Raw genomic sequence first — 15,100 nt, 5'->3', positions numbered from 1 at the left:
TTAACTGTCGTTTAAATCTATTTTTGGGAAACGACATAGCTAATGTCTGACCATATAAATACCCAATTCCGCTTTCGAAAACTTCTTCGTTTACTCTTTCGAAGCTTCTTTCATCCAAAACCCTAATTCTTCCATTTCTGATTCTCCCCTTTCGGAACATGGTAAGATTACTCTTCACTCTTTTGTTTTTCTTTCTTATAATGTAAATCAGGGCTTAAGCTTAATCTTATTTATTCAATGCGATCTTTGTTTGTTTTTTTTTTTTCAGGCTGACTCTCCTCCTCGGAAAAGGTTATATTTCAACCAGTTTTATTTTAAATTTCATCAATTTTTGGAATTTCATGCCGTTTATTGTTTTTTTCCATTTTATGTTGGGTTCAATTTGGTGTGCTGTGGAGTATTAGATCATGCATTTTATTAAAGTGGGCAATATGAAAAACAGTTTAGGAATTTTCATTGGGGAGGTTCTTTTTTTATTAAAAAAATTCTTTTAAGGCTATATTTTGTTTTGAACAATTGAAAGTTTGAAGCTTGGAATTTAAAGTTTGATACTTGTCGCTGTTTCTTTAAAGATTATGTATATGAACTAAGGAAAATTCTGAACTTTAGAAGAGAAATGAAACTTGAATTTGGAGAAAATGAGTTTTCTTTTAGCAAATTATTTTTTCATTCTTCTTAGTTTTAGCCCAAATCAGTTTTTGGAAACGATTATTTATCTTGATTTTATCTTTTCAGCTTAATTTTGTATGTTATATCTTCTACTCTTTTGATAAAGCAGGGTCTCACCTTCTCCTTCCCCACCACGGAGAGCTCCATCCAGGTCCAGATCAAGGTCTAGGTCTTGGTCAAGGCCTGTATCTAGATCAAGATCTCGATCCTGGTCAAGGCCGAGGCCTGTATCCCAATCTCGAAGCCGTGGCAGGTGGGTTTTAATACATTATTTTTACTATTTATGTCTCTGTCATGAATGGGATGATGTAAATATTGTAGTAATGTTTTGTGTCATGTTTTCTCATGATGCTGAATTTTTGGTGCCTTACGCCGCAGATCAAGGTCCAGAAGTCCTGGCAGGTAAATTTTAGTACTTTGTATTCTTGATACTAAGAGGGTCTTGTACAACTTTATTGTGTTTGACAAGTTTTTGTGTTTATCTTCATGTGTCAGACCTGAAGCTATAAATCCTGGAAATACACTATATGTGACTGGTCTTTCAACAAGGGTTACAGAAAGGGAGCTCGAAGACCACTTCTCCAAAGAAGGAAAGGTTGGTTTTTTTATGTCTTCAATTTTTTTAAGGCATTTTTTTCTTAATTATACACTCGATAATGATCTCGGTTTGACATTCTTTAACTTATGCTTCATTTTCAGGTTGCTTCATGTTTTCTAGTGGTGGAGCCTCGGTCACGTGTTTCCCGTGGTTTTGCCTTTGTTACAATGGACAACGTCGACGATGCTGAGCGGTGCATCAAGTATCTCAATCAATCAGTTCTAGAAGGCCGATACATAACGGTAGAAAGGGTAATGTGATTTTCCACCTTTAGTGGCTAAAGGGGTTCCAACGTATCGAGTAGTTTTCATTCTTCTTGACTTGAAGGTTTTCTGGTTATATTCAGAATACATTGCGTCAGCTATGTTGGCAGCAATCAAAGATGATGAGTTCATCCATATCAACTTTAGTGAAACAGCTTTGATCAAATGCCAAGCTTAAACAGCTTTACCAATGCGTGTGATCAACTAAACATATCAACTATATTGTCCAACAACACTATACAACCTCAGCATTTCACTTTCAACTTTCAACTTTCAACTTTCAACTCAACTAATCAACGGACATTAGCAACAACTTTCTAATCAGGCTTTATGGTATCTTGTACCTGGAATTCATTTCATGGTCACTAGTAATATGTGCCTGAATGTTTTTACTTGTGTTCGATGCCAGTTAGCCCCATTTTTTTTTAATGATTTATAGAATTTTTCCTAGAGTTAATGATCGATCTCCTAAGACATAGTCTGCATGTACCATGGTTGTCTCGGTTCCTTTTATTTAATCCACTTGTGAGTTTTCAGCTCATCGAGTTTTTCTTTCATGAATTTCAGTCTCGAAGGAAACGTGCAAGGACTCCAACGCCTGGCCACTATCTCGGGTTGAAAAGCACCAGAGATCACGGTAAGTTCAATATTCTATTTCATTATCAACAATTGATCAACCTACTACATTGGAGTTTTGTTATCTTAATTTTTATTGGTGAACAGGTTACCGTGGTGGCGGTGGTGGTGGTAGTGACCGTGACAGGGATCGTGGTGGTGATCGCGGTAGGTATCGAGGTGGAGGTGGAGGCGGGGGTCGTGATGACTATGGATATCGTGGTAGGTCTCCAAGACGCTCACCATATCGAGGGGGTCGTGAGTATTATTCTCCCCGACATTCTTCTCCTCCTCCTTACGGGGGAAGACCATCAAGGAGGGACCGGTCGAGGTCACCTTATGGTAGCCCAGAAAGGAAATATGTTAGAGGTTGAATGGCTGTGCTCTGCTCTTGCTGAGCCAAAGTTTAGGGAACTATATGGCATTGTGTAATGACATGTGGATTTGGAGTTTGTTACGCAGTTTTTAGTTTGGCCTATAATTTGTGTTTCATCGTTTGTTTACTTGTATTAAGTTAGGGATATCTTGTTTTGGGTTCTGTATTTTGTACCTTTGACTTCGTTTGTGTTAAGGATGCTTCTCTTAGTTGTTTGTTATTAATTTGAAATTTAGATAAAGTACTGTTTTTAGTAAAAAAATTATTCTTTTTCGTTTAATTTTTATAAAAACAACACAACAAGAAAATCTTGAAATATATAATATGAATCTATTAAATTAGTTAACTGAATAATATGTTTTTTTAGAATAGTTGAATATAATAATGCATCCGAACTTCTTTCTCTCTTTTGTAGAAGTTCTCGTATTGTAACCAATGTATAATTTTCATTTTATTTTAATTTTTTTATTAATTTCAAATCGGTAAATTTTGTATATAGTAGAGAAAATAGAATCTAAGAAAATGAAATAATTTTTTTTTTGCACCAAAAGTTTATAAATATACTCTATTATAATAATTTTTATTTTATATAAAATATATATTTTAATTATATATATTTTTTTAAATATTTCTTTTTTAATTCATATTTTTTAAAAAATATATCTACCAAACAATAAATTATATTTTAAATATTATAATAAAAATTTAAAAATAACAAATTATATGAAATTTTATTAAAAAAATTTTATTTATGATTTAAAAAAAATATGAAAATAAAATTAAAATTAACACAAAAGAATTTTATTTTTTTAAAAAAATATTTAGAGTAATTTATAAAAATATTTTTAACTTTATTTTTTTAAAAAATTAAAGTGTACTTATTATTTTGTTGGGTGCTAGTAGAACTCCTCAAGATACGACACTATTAACTTTTTTTCTCCAGCCAGGCTCACCAACCTTACCTTGGCATAGGTGCGATTTGGTCAGGGCCTTTTTCTATTGCGATTCGATTTTTGCTACTGCGATTAGTCTTATTTTTGTGACATGGTTTTAAGTGTTTTAGTATTTTTTTTGTGACATAATTTTGAGTGTTTTAGTCTTGTCTGTATGTCATGTTTTTGTTTTGTTTCGTTGTTGATTCTTTTTTTTTTCTTCGACGACTCGCCATCAAATCGTTTTTAATTAGGAGTTGGTAATAGCAAGTTCTCTGTGACTGAATGTATTGTCAGTAGTGCAGTTACATACCTTGCATAATAATTGAATGCTTGAGCTACGAGGTTTAATGAACATGCTGTAACAGTTTCTACTGTTGTGTCTTCTAAGCGGTAGATAAAACTGAATATAAGATTAATTGTGATACTACAAGTTTTTTCATCTGATTTTCTTTTATTTTTTGTCAAACGATCCGAGAATCAGCTACCACTGATTAATTGATTAGTTTTTCTAATTGTGTATCCAACAAAAGATATGTGCCGATTAAATTGTAGAATATTATTTTAACTGCTATTAATAAAATTAGATGATTTATTAAATATATATAATCAAATATTAATATTAATAATAATTTATGATTTATTTTATTTGAAAATAAAATTAAATTAGAAGTTGAGGATTTGTGAAAGTGGCGATGGTCTCTCTCTCAGATCAGCCAAACCAAGTCGGAGAGAGATCTTCAAACCCAAACCCATGGCAAACAACAACAACCCTTCCTCTCTCCGATGGACCCTTCTTCGTCAAGCCCTTCTCCGTCGTCCTCCTCCTCAACCCACCTCTGCTGGTTGGTACTCCTCTCTCTCTCTCTCTCTCTCTCTCTCTCTTTATTTATATATATTTATGATTGATTTTGATTCCTGTGAGCTATGGAAGCAGAAGGGCAATCTCAGAACACTATAAAGAGAATTTCTAGAAAAGCCATGCAGGGATTTAACATGATACCATATCATTTGGTGAACAAAGATTCCGAGGAGGAGGCTATTATCTTGAATCGTCGCAATGGCAATTACAATTCAAAGGATGCTACTTTATGCTACACTTTACCCATTCATGGAAATGGAGCTCCTAATAATAAGCTTTTCTTGACGTGAGTGAGTTTCTGAAGTTAAAGCTTTTGTATTTATGTTGTGTTTCTACTTACTTACTTGTCTATCACACATTTTATCGAACACTTTGTCTGATTTTAAGCTTAGCTTTTTTCTAATGCTTTTGTAGTTATACAAAATTGAATTTTGTTATGTGGGAATAGATCAGGACGCCTTACATTTTTATATATGATCCTTTTTCCTTTTTCGGTTTGTAATAATTTACCATAGTTGAATTGAAGATAGAATAAATAGGTATTTTACCCTTCAACTTTGGCCCTAAAAAATAATGTCCTCTGAACTTTTACCGATTTTATACCACCGTCAAATCGTACCCTTTTTGTTTAATAGAAGTTCGGGGCACGATTTGGCAATGGTAAAAGTACGGGAGGAAAAATATGACAGTGGTCATATTTCGAAGGTAAAATTGCTAATTATTAACAGAAGTCTAACAAAATCTAATAATTCGGGGGCCACGATCTTATTAAAAGTTCAGGGGCAAAATTTAAAGATAGGCTCTTTTTCATCTACATTATACAATAAATTTGAAAAGAGTTACTTGGGAAGTAATTTGCTTGATTGCAAGGCAAGGTGAGGTTGTTTACAGCTTAATTGTGATTAGATATGGATTCTTTTGTGCAGCCAAAGAGTGAACAACGTTGCTGACATCAGTGATCTTGAGTTTTGTAATAGGCATGACATCGATAATACTGGCCTTGTATGTAAGTCCCCCATATAGTACACTTTGAAACTATACAAACTTGGTTTGAACCCAACTGAACTTAAATTTTACAATAACACTCATGTTTATTATGTTTACAAGTTAAGAAACAATTGAAACCTCGATCCTTAAGTTCTATTGTTAAATTTCATGAATGTTGTGTTTCCTTGTCAAGCTCAGTGAAGTGTATATTGTGATGTTCAGGCATTGTATGTTAATAGTTTATGATCAAATGTAGTTGGAACATGCATTAGAGATAATTGTCTTCCTTAATTATGTAATTACATGAATTTAGACTTTTAGTGCTTTACTTAACTACTGTTGTTGTTGTTACGAAATTACTTGTGCTGAGTTAGTTTTAACTGATCGTAATCTTAATAAGGTCCTCTGTTTGTATGAACCTATAACTTGAAATGTTCTACAGGTCAGTGGCCTTCAGAAGATGTTCTTGCTTACTTTTGCTTGTCTCACGCTGACTTGTTCAGGTATTTTACGTATGTATTGACTGTTGTTTCTGATTGTGCTGTTTTTGGGAATAGATTCACTTTTGTTTTCTTACATTACTCAGGTCCAAAAGGGTTATTGAACTTGGATCAGGCTATGGTTTAGCTGGTTTAGTTATTGCAGCAGTTACCGACGCTACAGAAGTCATAATCTCAGATGGAAATCCTCAAGTTGTTAATTGTATCCTTTTTTCCTCTTGATCAAACTATCAGTTACTTCAAATTTGAAATGGGAATTCTATGTTTGATTTCTCATGAGTCCTAATTACACTTTTAAGATTGTTCGCATTTATTGTTCTGAATTTTGTTGATATCGATAATGTTTTTTTTCGATTTCTTTAAGGAGATTCCTAAATGTTCAGATATTGAGCATAATATTGATGCCAATTCTAAAGCATTTGGTGCCACAAAAGTAAAGTCCATGATGTTGCACTGGAATCAGGATGAAATTTCAAATATTTCTTACTCTTTCGACCTCATCATTGCAAGTGACTGGTAAGTTCCTCTGCTTTGAATTTCCTTTCACTGCTGCACCATATTGCATAGACTCCTCTACCTGTTTTCAATCCGAAATAAATGGAAGAAAATATTATAATTGTGGCATTGAGCACTAATCCAAAATTTTGTTTCTTCTCTATAAAGATACCTGTGATTTTTGTATAATTAGTGCTGAGAGTTAACTTAACATGGGGCCCAACTCAATGTCACTTTCTTGTATAATTAAGCAATAAATGTCTTATGTCATTGGCTGAAAAAAGCTTGTTTTGCTAATGCTAGTGATCTAGAGATTGGTAGATATTCCCACTTGACAAAAGAAAAATCTTTTGCATAATGCTCATGCATGAATGAACACACAAACATTCAAGAATGTAATGACGTATAATGTCAAAGCTTTAATCTTTATAGCTGTGTTTATCTTCTTTTTATGCTTTATAACTTGATATATATAAATACATATTCAAAAGGGAAGAGCTTTTAATGGAGGTTCTTGCTGGCCCTTTTCTTTATTTGTCTTTCTTTATAACTTGATATATGATTTGGCAGTACATTCTTTAAGGAATGCCACAAAGGGCTTGCACAAGTTGTCAAAAACTTGTTGAAAAAAGTGGGACCTTGTGAAGCCATATTTTTCAGCCCGAAAAGAGGTGATTCATTGGACAAGTTCCTAGAAGAAATTAAAGAAAATGGCTTGCAGTTCAGCATAACAGAGAAATACGACGCAGAAATTTGGAATCGTCATCAGCGCTTTATGAACGGTGATGATCACGACGCCTGGCCCAGCTACGAAAAGGATCACTCCTACCCTTTACTGGTCAGAATCACGCCATGAACTTCGTTTGGTTACTAGTTTCTTGTTGAATTTTCCTGCACATAATTTAACATTATTTTCAAGGCCCCATTTGAATAGCATGCATTATTATTGTGTGTACTTATAATTTTCACCAGAAAAATCTAGGTACATACAGTACAGGAACTAGTTCAGTCAGTGTACAGACTATTATTATTCTTGTCCTTGTGTTTGGTGGGATCCCATACTTTAAAATGCACTATTATAGTCCAAGTCTATTTATGTAACTACTAAGTAGGGTCATGGTCAATATGTGGGCTTGGTTTTACCCAAAATTAGTTAAATTAAAAGAATGAATTGATTGTTTTGTTAATGGATTAATTACTTTATTAGTCTTCCATTTGGATCATTGAAAAAGTTTTCTTTTACTTAAAATATTTGGTTTATACAATTCTGTTTTGGGTTCCTCTTGTTCTTTTCTTCAATACTAGTTTGGACTCGCGATTTTACTGAGAACAACATGTAGTCGACTGATCCACAAACGACAAAAATATCTCTTTTGATTACTTCTACCCTGGTGAGCCGAAACCAAAGCTTATTGGAAGACCAAAAAAGATTCTTCTAATGCATTATTTTTAGTCTAATAAGATTCATAGGTATAGAAAAAAATCCTCTCAAATACAAATTTATTCTTTCGACAATCTTTCTATTGTTATATGGTATACAAGGTCCGCTACTACAAACAATGAAAATCGAGACTATTTTTGAGTTTTGTCACCAAATATTCTATACAAAAAGAAAAAGAATTTTGTCACAATTTTTTTTTAGAAGCAAAAGGAAAACAATTTGATGTAAAAGGGTATCAAATGAAGAAGAGAAGCACTGCAACTTTTGACATAAAATTCCTTTATCTCTGAACAAAAATTGAGTCACTTTCTAGAGCTTTAAAATATGACCGTCAAAGACTCTTTAATTAAATTGATCTTATTTGTTTTATATCTTTATATATTAAAAGTGTCTATCTAACGGCATTTCTTGGTTTAACATTCTTGGTTTAACAGAATATACTTAAAAATAAAAGAATATTCTGTTAAATTTAACGATTAGGTTTGATCTCCCGTTAAAAAATAAACCCAATAATTAAACCCAAAAAATTAAACAATCTTTTAAATAAACAATCTTTTAAATATTAATAATCTCTTTTTAAATTAAAAAAAATCATGTTAGCCACATATCTCTCTAACAAACCTATTTTGGGGAATATTAATAATTTTTTTATTTATTTTTTAAAAAAGAAAAATATAAATAAAATATCTAGAAAAGATAATATAAAAGAAGATTGATTGTGTTGTCTTAGAGATTTTTGGGTTTGGACTTAAAAAAAAGATGAAATGGGCTGTAATTAGTATTTACCTTATATGTTTGTGCTTATTTTTAGTTTTATTTTTAATTTTACCACCAAGAGGAGAAGGTTGAAAAATATTAGAATATGAAAATATTATTGGTGCTTATTAGTAATTTGCAAAGAATGTGAAAGTCTATAAATATATAGTTGTGTAGCTATTATTAGATATGAAATGAGATAATAGAACTTTTTTCAATTAGAAGATTAATGTACATTTTACTATTAATAGCATACATTATTATAACACAACTATGTTTTACTTACTAAATATACTGACACATATTTTATTTTTATAAAACAAATCGTTCAAATAATTATACTATTTTAATTATTAATTAAAATAAAAAACTAAAATATTAAATAAAACTAACACTACGTGGCTTGGCACGTAACAATCACCTAGTATATGTAAATAATTATTAATCAAAGTCAATAAGACAAGTTATTATTTTCTTTTATTTTTGAAATAAAGTATAATTAAAATGTTAAATTTAATTTTTTTCATTGTATTAAATTCTAATCATTCTCATTTTTAATTTAAAAGGTAGATTACTTATTATAGCCATTAAAAAAAAAAAAGAAGAACTTTAATTTTTTTCATTGTATTAAATTCTAATCATTCTCATTTTTAATTTAAAAGGTAGATTACTTATTATAGCCATTAAAAAAAAAAAAGAAGAACTTTATTGTTAATAATGTAAATTGTACCCTAACAAATGTTAAAATCAAATTATTATATACTACTAAACTAAACACTAATTATATTAAATAATTTCGTTGGTAGGCTACATACAAATAAAAAAAATTAAACTTTAAGAGATATTATAAATTTTAAAAATTTGGGGAAAAATATATTTTTTATAATTGTAGTGATTACAATTTATTTTTACAAATACATATTAGTCTTGTTTTTTTTTTTAAAAAAAAAATATATATTAACCTTAAAAAAATTAAATCGAAAACCCCTAATGTAAATATTTTGTAATAAACCCATGCAGGGCTCCTCCACTAAATTAAAATAAAAAAATATATTCAAAGTTAAATCAAACTCAGATATTATAATAAAAACATAGATATGAAAATATATATGTGTACATTTTTAAATTTGAAATATAACTTAAAATAGTAGTGTAGTATATATATATGTGATTTAAGTAATAGATAATTCATTCGTAAGTTTAAAAAAAATATCTAAACTGAGTGATTTTGATCGTTAGATTTATAAACTAATCTATATAGAATTTCAGGTTAAATTAATAATGCTATTTTAATTTTAAACAAATAAATTTATTATTCCAAACTAAAACCAAATTTACGTATTCATTTTTTTTTTTAAAAAAAAAAAAACAATGGTAAGATATTTTAAATTTAAAAGATATGTAAAAAAATCTTTTTGTACGCGTATTTATTTGAAACTATTATTAAGTCACTATATATAATGCCTAAGCCCTAATATATGATACATAATTCATTACATATTCAGAAATTAAAATACAAAGATATTAATTAAAAGAAACAATGAAGAGATTACGTAAAGAAAGTGATTTTTATAGCAATGTTCATGAAAATGATTATAGTGAAGAACAAAGTATTTACTCTATAAATAATACGGGTAAATGGAAACGAAGTCAACTACTTGGAAAAGGTTATAATGGCACTGTTTACTTGGTTGAGATGATCAAACCACCTCCAATAATAACATCATCACGTTTAAATGGTTCTCACCCTATTATGGCCGTTAAAACTACTTTGGCTTCTCGTAGTGATGAGCTCAAGAAGGAGAAGAAGTTACTCCAACTCTTTCATGGTAGTCCTTACATTGTTCGATGTTTTGGAGATGACATAACAATCACAAGTACAACAACTAAACAAAACTAAACTCTACAATGTTTTCTTGGAGTATGCTCAAGGTGGATGTTTAGCTGATTTTATGGACGTTACTATATTGTCTGAGACTAAAGTGAGACAGTATACAAAATCTATTTTGAGAGGACTTGAGTGTGTTCACAAGAAAGGTATTGTTCATTGCGATTTGAAACCTGAGAATATATTGATGGTGAAGGAAGAAGACGACGATGAGGATTTTGTGGCTAAAATATCGGATTTTGGACTTTCGAAAAAGATGTCTGATGATTGGAGGACTCCTGGTATTGTGAAAGGAACAAAAGTTTATTGGGCTCCGGAATGTGTAGAAGATGAAATTCAAGAACAGTGTTCGGATATATGGGCACTAGGTTGTATTGTTCTATATATGCTAACAGATGGAAGTATGAGATGGAACAACAAAATAAATGAAACTATGTCTAAAGATGCTAAAGATTTTCTCGTCAAGTGTTTTGAAGCCAATCCATTGGAAAGACCATCCGCCACCATGCTTTTGAGTCATCCATTTGTAGGTGGGAGTGGATTTATTAATAAAGTAATTCCTAAGAGAAAAAAGATAAAGAACTCTTAATTTTTATCAATCTATCTTTATTTGATATGTAAATGTAACACATTTTATTTGTTTATATATGAATGAAGTTGAAAAATTTTATTTACACCCAAAAAAAATTTAAAGACACCTCATTTTAATAATTTTTATATTATATAAAAAATTATATTTTTAATTGTATTAAGCTTTTTTAATTTTTTTCTTCCAATTCATTTTCTTAAAAACTATACCTATCAAATAAAAATAAATTTTATTATTTTAAATATTATGATAAAAAAAATTGAAATAAAAATTTATATGAAATTTTCTTAAAAAACAAACGCCTCCTTCTTCTTCAATGTTCTTCTTTGAAGAACATGAAGAACACCATCAACAATGAAACACGATTAAAAACCGAGATGATTAAACACCTTAAACCGATCATATCCCACCCTGCAAATCACATAAACATAATATAGAAACTGCAGAAAAATAAAAGGAAGAGAATACACTGCATTTATGAGGTTCCCCAAAAACAATTCAAGTACATCCTCTTGAGCTCGCCTCAGATAGCTCGATTCCACTATAATTCTTCAAAGATCAAGTGTACAAAGTTCTGGGTTCCAAAAAACAAAGGTATGATTTTGGAAATCCACTTTTTAATTACAGTATGTGTTTCTCTCTTTTCTCACTAATTTTTTTCCACTCTGAGTTTAATCTCTAATCATCTTCTTCTCCTTGTTTTTCATGATTCGATCCTCCTGGTTTGGTGTTGAACATCCGAGCCCTAACCCAAGGTCTCCAAAACTCACCCAATGTAAGTCTCCTTCAACCCTTTAACCTCTTTTTGGATTTGCTCTGTGTGATTTCTGATCTGGAGAAATATTTGGATTTTTTGTTGTATGATCTCTGCTGTGTTCTGTTTGTTGCTCTGTCTTTTTCATACTGATATGATGATTATTTATATGTGTTATAGTGGAATGCAGTAAAAACATGAGAGTTAGTTACAAAGTGGTTAAATACTTTGTAACTAACTTAAGTGTTCTGCCTAGGTATATTAGAGGCCGAAGGCCACCTAGGAATTTATTTTACTGTCTTGTAACTTTCTTTGTAATAAACTGGTTTTACAGTGTAAAGGGAATGAAGGGAGTTTATTTCAACAATAATAAATATATATATATACTAGGTGATCGTTACGTGCCAAGCCACGTACTGTTAGTTTTATTTAATATTTTAATTTTTTTATTTTAATTAATAATTAAAATAATATAATTATTTGAACGATTTGTTTTAAAAAAATAAAATATGTATCAGTATATTTAATAAGTAAAACATAATTGTGTTATAATAATATATATTATTAATAGTAAAATGTACATTAATCTTCTAATTGAAAAAAGTTCTATTATCTCATTTCATATCTAATAATAGCTACACAACTATATATTTATAGACTTTCACGTTCTTTGCAAATTACTAATAAGCACCAATAATATTTTCATATTCTAATATTTTTCAACCTTCTCCTCTTGGTGGTAAAATTAAAAATAAAACTAAAAATAATCACAAACATATAAGGTAAATATCTATATTTTTCTTTTTTTTTAAAAAAAAAATTATTAATATTCTCCCAAGATAAGTTAGTTAGAGAGATATGTGGCTACGATGATTTTTTTAATTTAAAAAGAGATTATTAATATTTAAAAGATTGTTTAATTTTTTGGGTTTAATTATTGGGTTTATTTGTTAACGGGAGATCAAAGCTAATCGTTAAATTTAACAGAATATTCTTTTATTTTTAAGTATATTCTGTTAAACCAAGAAATGTCGTTAGATAGGCACTTTTAATATATAAAGATATATATATATATACTAGTATAATATATATTTATATATTTATATATAAAAGATGCTGCAAAGTTTTAAAGCATTAAATTTTGATCGATTATTTCATGATTTCTCCATCATATCATTGTTATTTGTTATTAATAAAGATATGATATCATTCATGTATTAATCATACTAAAAGAAAAATGTCAAAAAATACACAAAAGTAAAAGATTCTGCCTCAATTAAGTTCTTTATACAAGATCAATTAAATTTTTGTTTTTTCTCAAGCAAAATACAATGAAAATTGTATAATTATGTTACCTCTAAAATACCTTATAAGTATTTATATATAGAATGTCCACAATCAATAGTAAAATTATTGGATATTTTTCCTATTTATAACTAATATTATTAATAATAATATTATTGATAGAATATGATATGTAAGTTTATATGCACATTTTATGTTACACTCCTTTAAAAATCAACATTGAAAAATTACTGAAAAAAAAATGCATCTTATTGTCATAGACAGTAATTATTAATCTAATTAAATCATTCAATTAAATCTACACAGTCTTAATATATTCTCACATGATGTGAAATTACACAACTTATTTTTTTTTACGAATCACAATACATCGAATGTCACATTTTGGTTAATAAATTATAGACAAAAATGAAAAAGTGATGATGATAAAGTAATATATAGATGTAGGGTACCATATGTTTGTGTTCTTATCTTGTTCTTTGGAGAATTAAAGTAAATGAAGCTTTCTTTAAATTCTCTCTTCTTCTTTTTATTTCTTTATGATTTTTACTTTGTGCTATATATTTCCCCACACACTAGACACTAGTTGGTGGTGAAGGAATAGAATAACCTCTTACACCCCTTTACCAAGAATCTCAAAATTACCACTACATTCATTTTGGACCATTTTCATCATCAACTTTTGGAGAGAGTTGATCCCCCTTCACTTTTGGAGTCACAATTATTGATTTGTAGTTTATAAATAATTAACCATTATTATTGCTTAATTAGATATTTGAAACCAAGATTAATTAATTAGAGTAATAATAATAATAATCACTTCTTTTAATTATGATAATTGATATTTATTAATGTCCTATCATAGTATTAGAAGATATATTTATATATATATGCAAAATTATGTAGAGTTAGTGTAGTGACTATCCTTTTCAACTTACTAATTCATGATTATAAATTGAAAAAATCACTTACTCATCATCATGCTCTACTTATATAAATGTACATGTATATATATCTTAGTATCTTACTCCTTTTCATGGTTGGCATCATCTCAAGTTTTTTTTTTAATCATTGGAATTTGAAGTGTGACATTTTTATTGTTTTTTTTTTTAAAAAAAAAAAAAATTATGATAGCATGAAAAAAGCAGAATTTTATGGCCATTCCACAACTTGTAATTTGCTATTTTTTTTTGTCCTTAATTATCATATTGTGAGTGAATACAATTAATATCCTTTGTGTCTTTTTTTTTTATCATTTAATTATAATTTGCTTAAAGAAATCAAATTTATATATATGAGTTGTATGTTATGGTGTTTTCAAAATTTCTTCTCTTTACTCAAAATTTATTATTACCTTTCACTAAATTGATTTATCTATGATTAGGTTTTGAATAATGGGATTTTGGCTAGGAGCCAATTGCTTTATTATTAATTTATCATTATTAATTATAGATGTTAAACTAGATTAATTCATCACTAATAATGATTTCACTACTAGAAATATCTACCAACTTTTAACTTCTAATTACCATAATATGTATCTCATTAAAAATATCTCATTTGAGTTAACTATTCTAACTTTTTAGACATAATATCTTTTCATTAGAAAAAAATAAAATAAATAATAATAATAAAAACTACCTTATAGTTAACCATCATCCATGCAAGGAAACCTTTTATGCAAGTTTTAACAAATCATTAATTCACACTAGAGTGAGACAAGTTCAAATATAATGGGGTGTTTTGGCATACACATTATTTATTAAATCTAAAATCCAATATTAAACACATGAATAATAATATGTCAATTAGTACTTCAAAATCTTAAGATACCATATAAAATTTCTCTTCATGTATATATTTTGTGTGCACAAAAAATAGTAATTAAAAGCCAAAATCTCATTTCACATGCATGTGTCCCACTTGGCTTTACCAATAATACCCTACTTCATTTTTCCACTTTCTAAAGTCTAAAAATAACAAATTAACCCAAATTATTAACCCTTTATTCTTTTTTGTTTTTCACATACTAGAACAAGGGATATTGATTAATAACTATTAGTAAAAAGG

General features: G+C 29.0%; 3 protein-coding genes across 4 annotated transcripts; all 3 read left to right on the top strand.

The window, feature by feature from the left end:
- The first annotated feature begins 44 nt into the window (after window positions 1-44).
- Window positions 45-2,637, top strand: LOC115702792 (serine/arginine-rich splicing factor SR45a). The gene is made up of 8 exons (XM_030630227.2): window positions 45-161; window positions 269-291; window positions 779-922; window positions 1,048-1,071; window positions 1,165-1,264; window positions 1,369-1,518; window positions 2,098-2,167; window positions 2,254-2,637. The coding sequence occupies exons 1-8, from the start codon at window positions 159-161 to the stop codon at window positions 2,517-2,519; spliced, it is 780 nt and encodes a 259-aa protein (XP_030486087.1). The 5' UTR covers window positions 45-158; the 3' UTR covers window positions 2,520-2,637.
- A 1,473-nt stretch (window positions 2,638-4,110) lies between these two features.
- On the top strand, window positions 4,111-7,484 carry LOC115716842 (calmodulin-lysine N-methyltransferase). Of its 2 annotated transcripts, none has more exons than XM_030645778.2 (7): window positions 4,111-4,298; window positions 4,388-4,601; window positions 5,242-5,321; window positions 5,745-5,805; window positions 5,889-6,004; window positions 6,186-6,318; window positions 6,868-7,484. In XM_030645778.2, exons 1-7 carry the CDS (start codon window positions 4,208-4,210, stop codon window positions 7,151-7,153), a joined length of 981 nt encoding a protein of 326 aa, XP_030501638.2. In that variant the 5' UTR covers window positions 4,111-4,207; the 3' UTR covers window positions 7,154-7,484. The 2 variants fall into 2 exon arrangements, with proteins under 2 accessions (XP_030501638.2, XP_030501705.2); XM_030645845.2 differs by having other exon boundaries at window positions 4,113-4,298; window positions 4,391-4,601.
- A 2,912-nt stretch (window positions 7,485-10,396) lies between these two features.
- On the top strand, window positions 10,397-11,075 carry LOC133032612 (mitogen-activated protein kinase kinase kinase 20-like). The gene has a single exon (XM_061106629.1). The coding sequence runs from the start codon at window positions 10,447-10,449 to the stop codon at window positions 10,969-10,971; it is 525 nt and encodes a 174-aa protein (XP_060962612.1). The 5' UTR covers window positions 10,397-10,446; the 3' UTR covers window positions 10,972-11,075.
- Window positions 11,076-15,100: the final 4,025 nt, after the last annotated feature.

Source organism: Cannabis sativa, chromosome X, assembly GCF_029168945.1.
Source record: "Cannabis sativa cultivar Pink pepper isolate KNU-18-1 chromosome X, ASM2916894v1, whole genome shotgun sequence".
In the NCBI taxonomy this organism is placed as follows: domain Eukaryota; kingdom Viridiplantae; phylum Streptophyta; class Magnoliopsida; order Rosales; family Cannabaceae; genus Cannabis; species Cannabis sativa.
Note: the sequence above shows the minus strand (reverse complement) of the source record. Positions and strands in the feature narration are given on the sequence as shown.

Coding starts and splice junctions, on each gene's coding strand:
- LOC133032612 (XM_061106629.1), top strand. CDS start 10,447: ATGGACGTTACTATATTGTCTGAGACTAAAGTGAGACAGTATACAAAA.
- LOC115716842 (XM_030645778.2), top strand. CDS start 4,208: ATGGCAAACAACAACAACCCTTCCTCTCTCCGATGGACCCTTCTTCGT. Junction 4,602..5,241: donor AATAATAAGCTTTTCTTGAC/GTGAGTGAGTTT, acceptor TCTTTTGTGCAG/CCAAAGAGTGAACAACGTTG. Junction 5,322..5,744: donor CGATAATACTGGCCTTGTAT/GTAAGTCCCCCA, acceptor AATGTTCTACAG/GTCAGTGGCCTTCAGAAGAT.
- LOC115702792 (XM_030630227.2), top strand. Junction 1,072..1,164: donor AGGTCCAGAAGTCCTGGCAG/GTAAATTTTAGT, acceptor TTCATGTGTCAG/ACCTGAAGCTATAAATCCTG. Junction 1,265..1,368: donor ACTTCTCCAAAGAAGGAAAG/GTTGGTTTTTTT, acceptor CTTCATTTTCAG/GTTGCTTCATGTTTTCTAGT.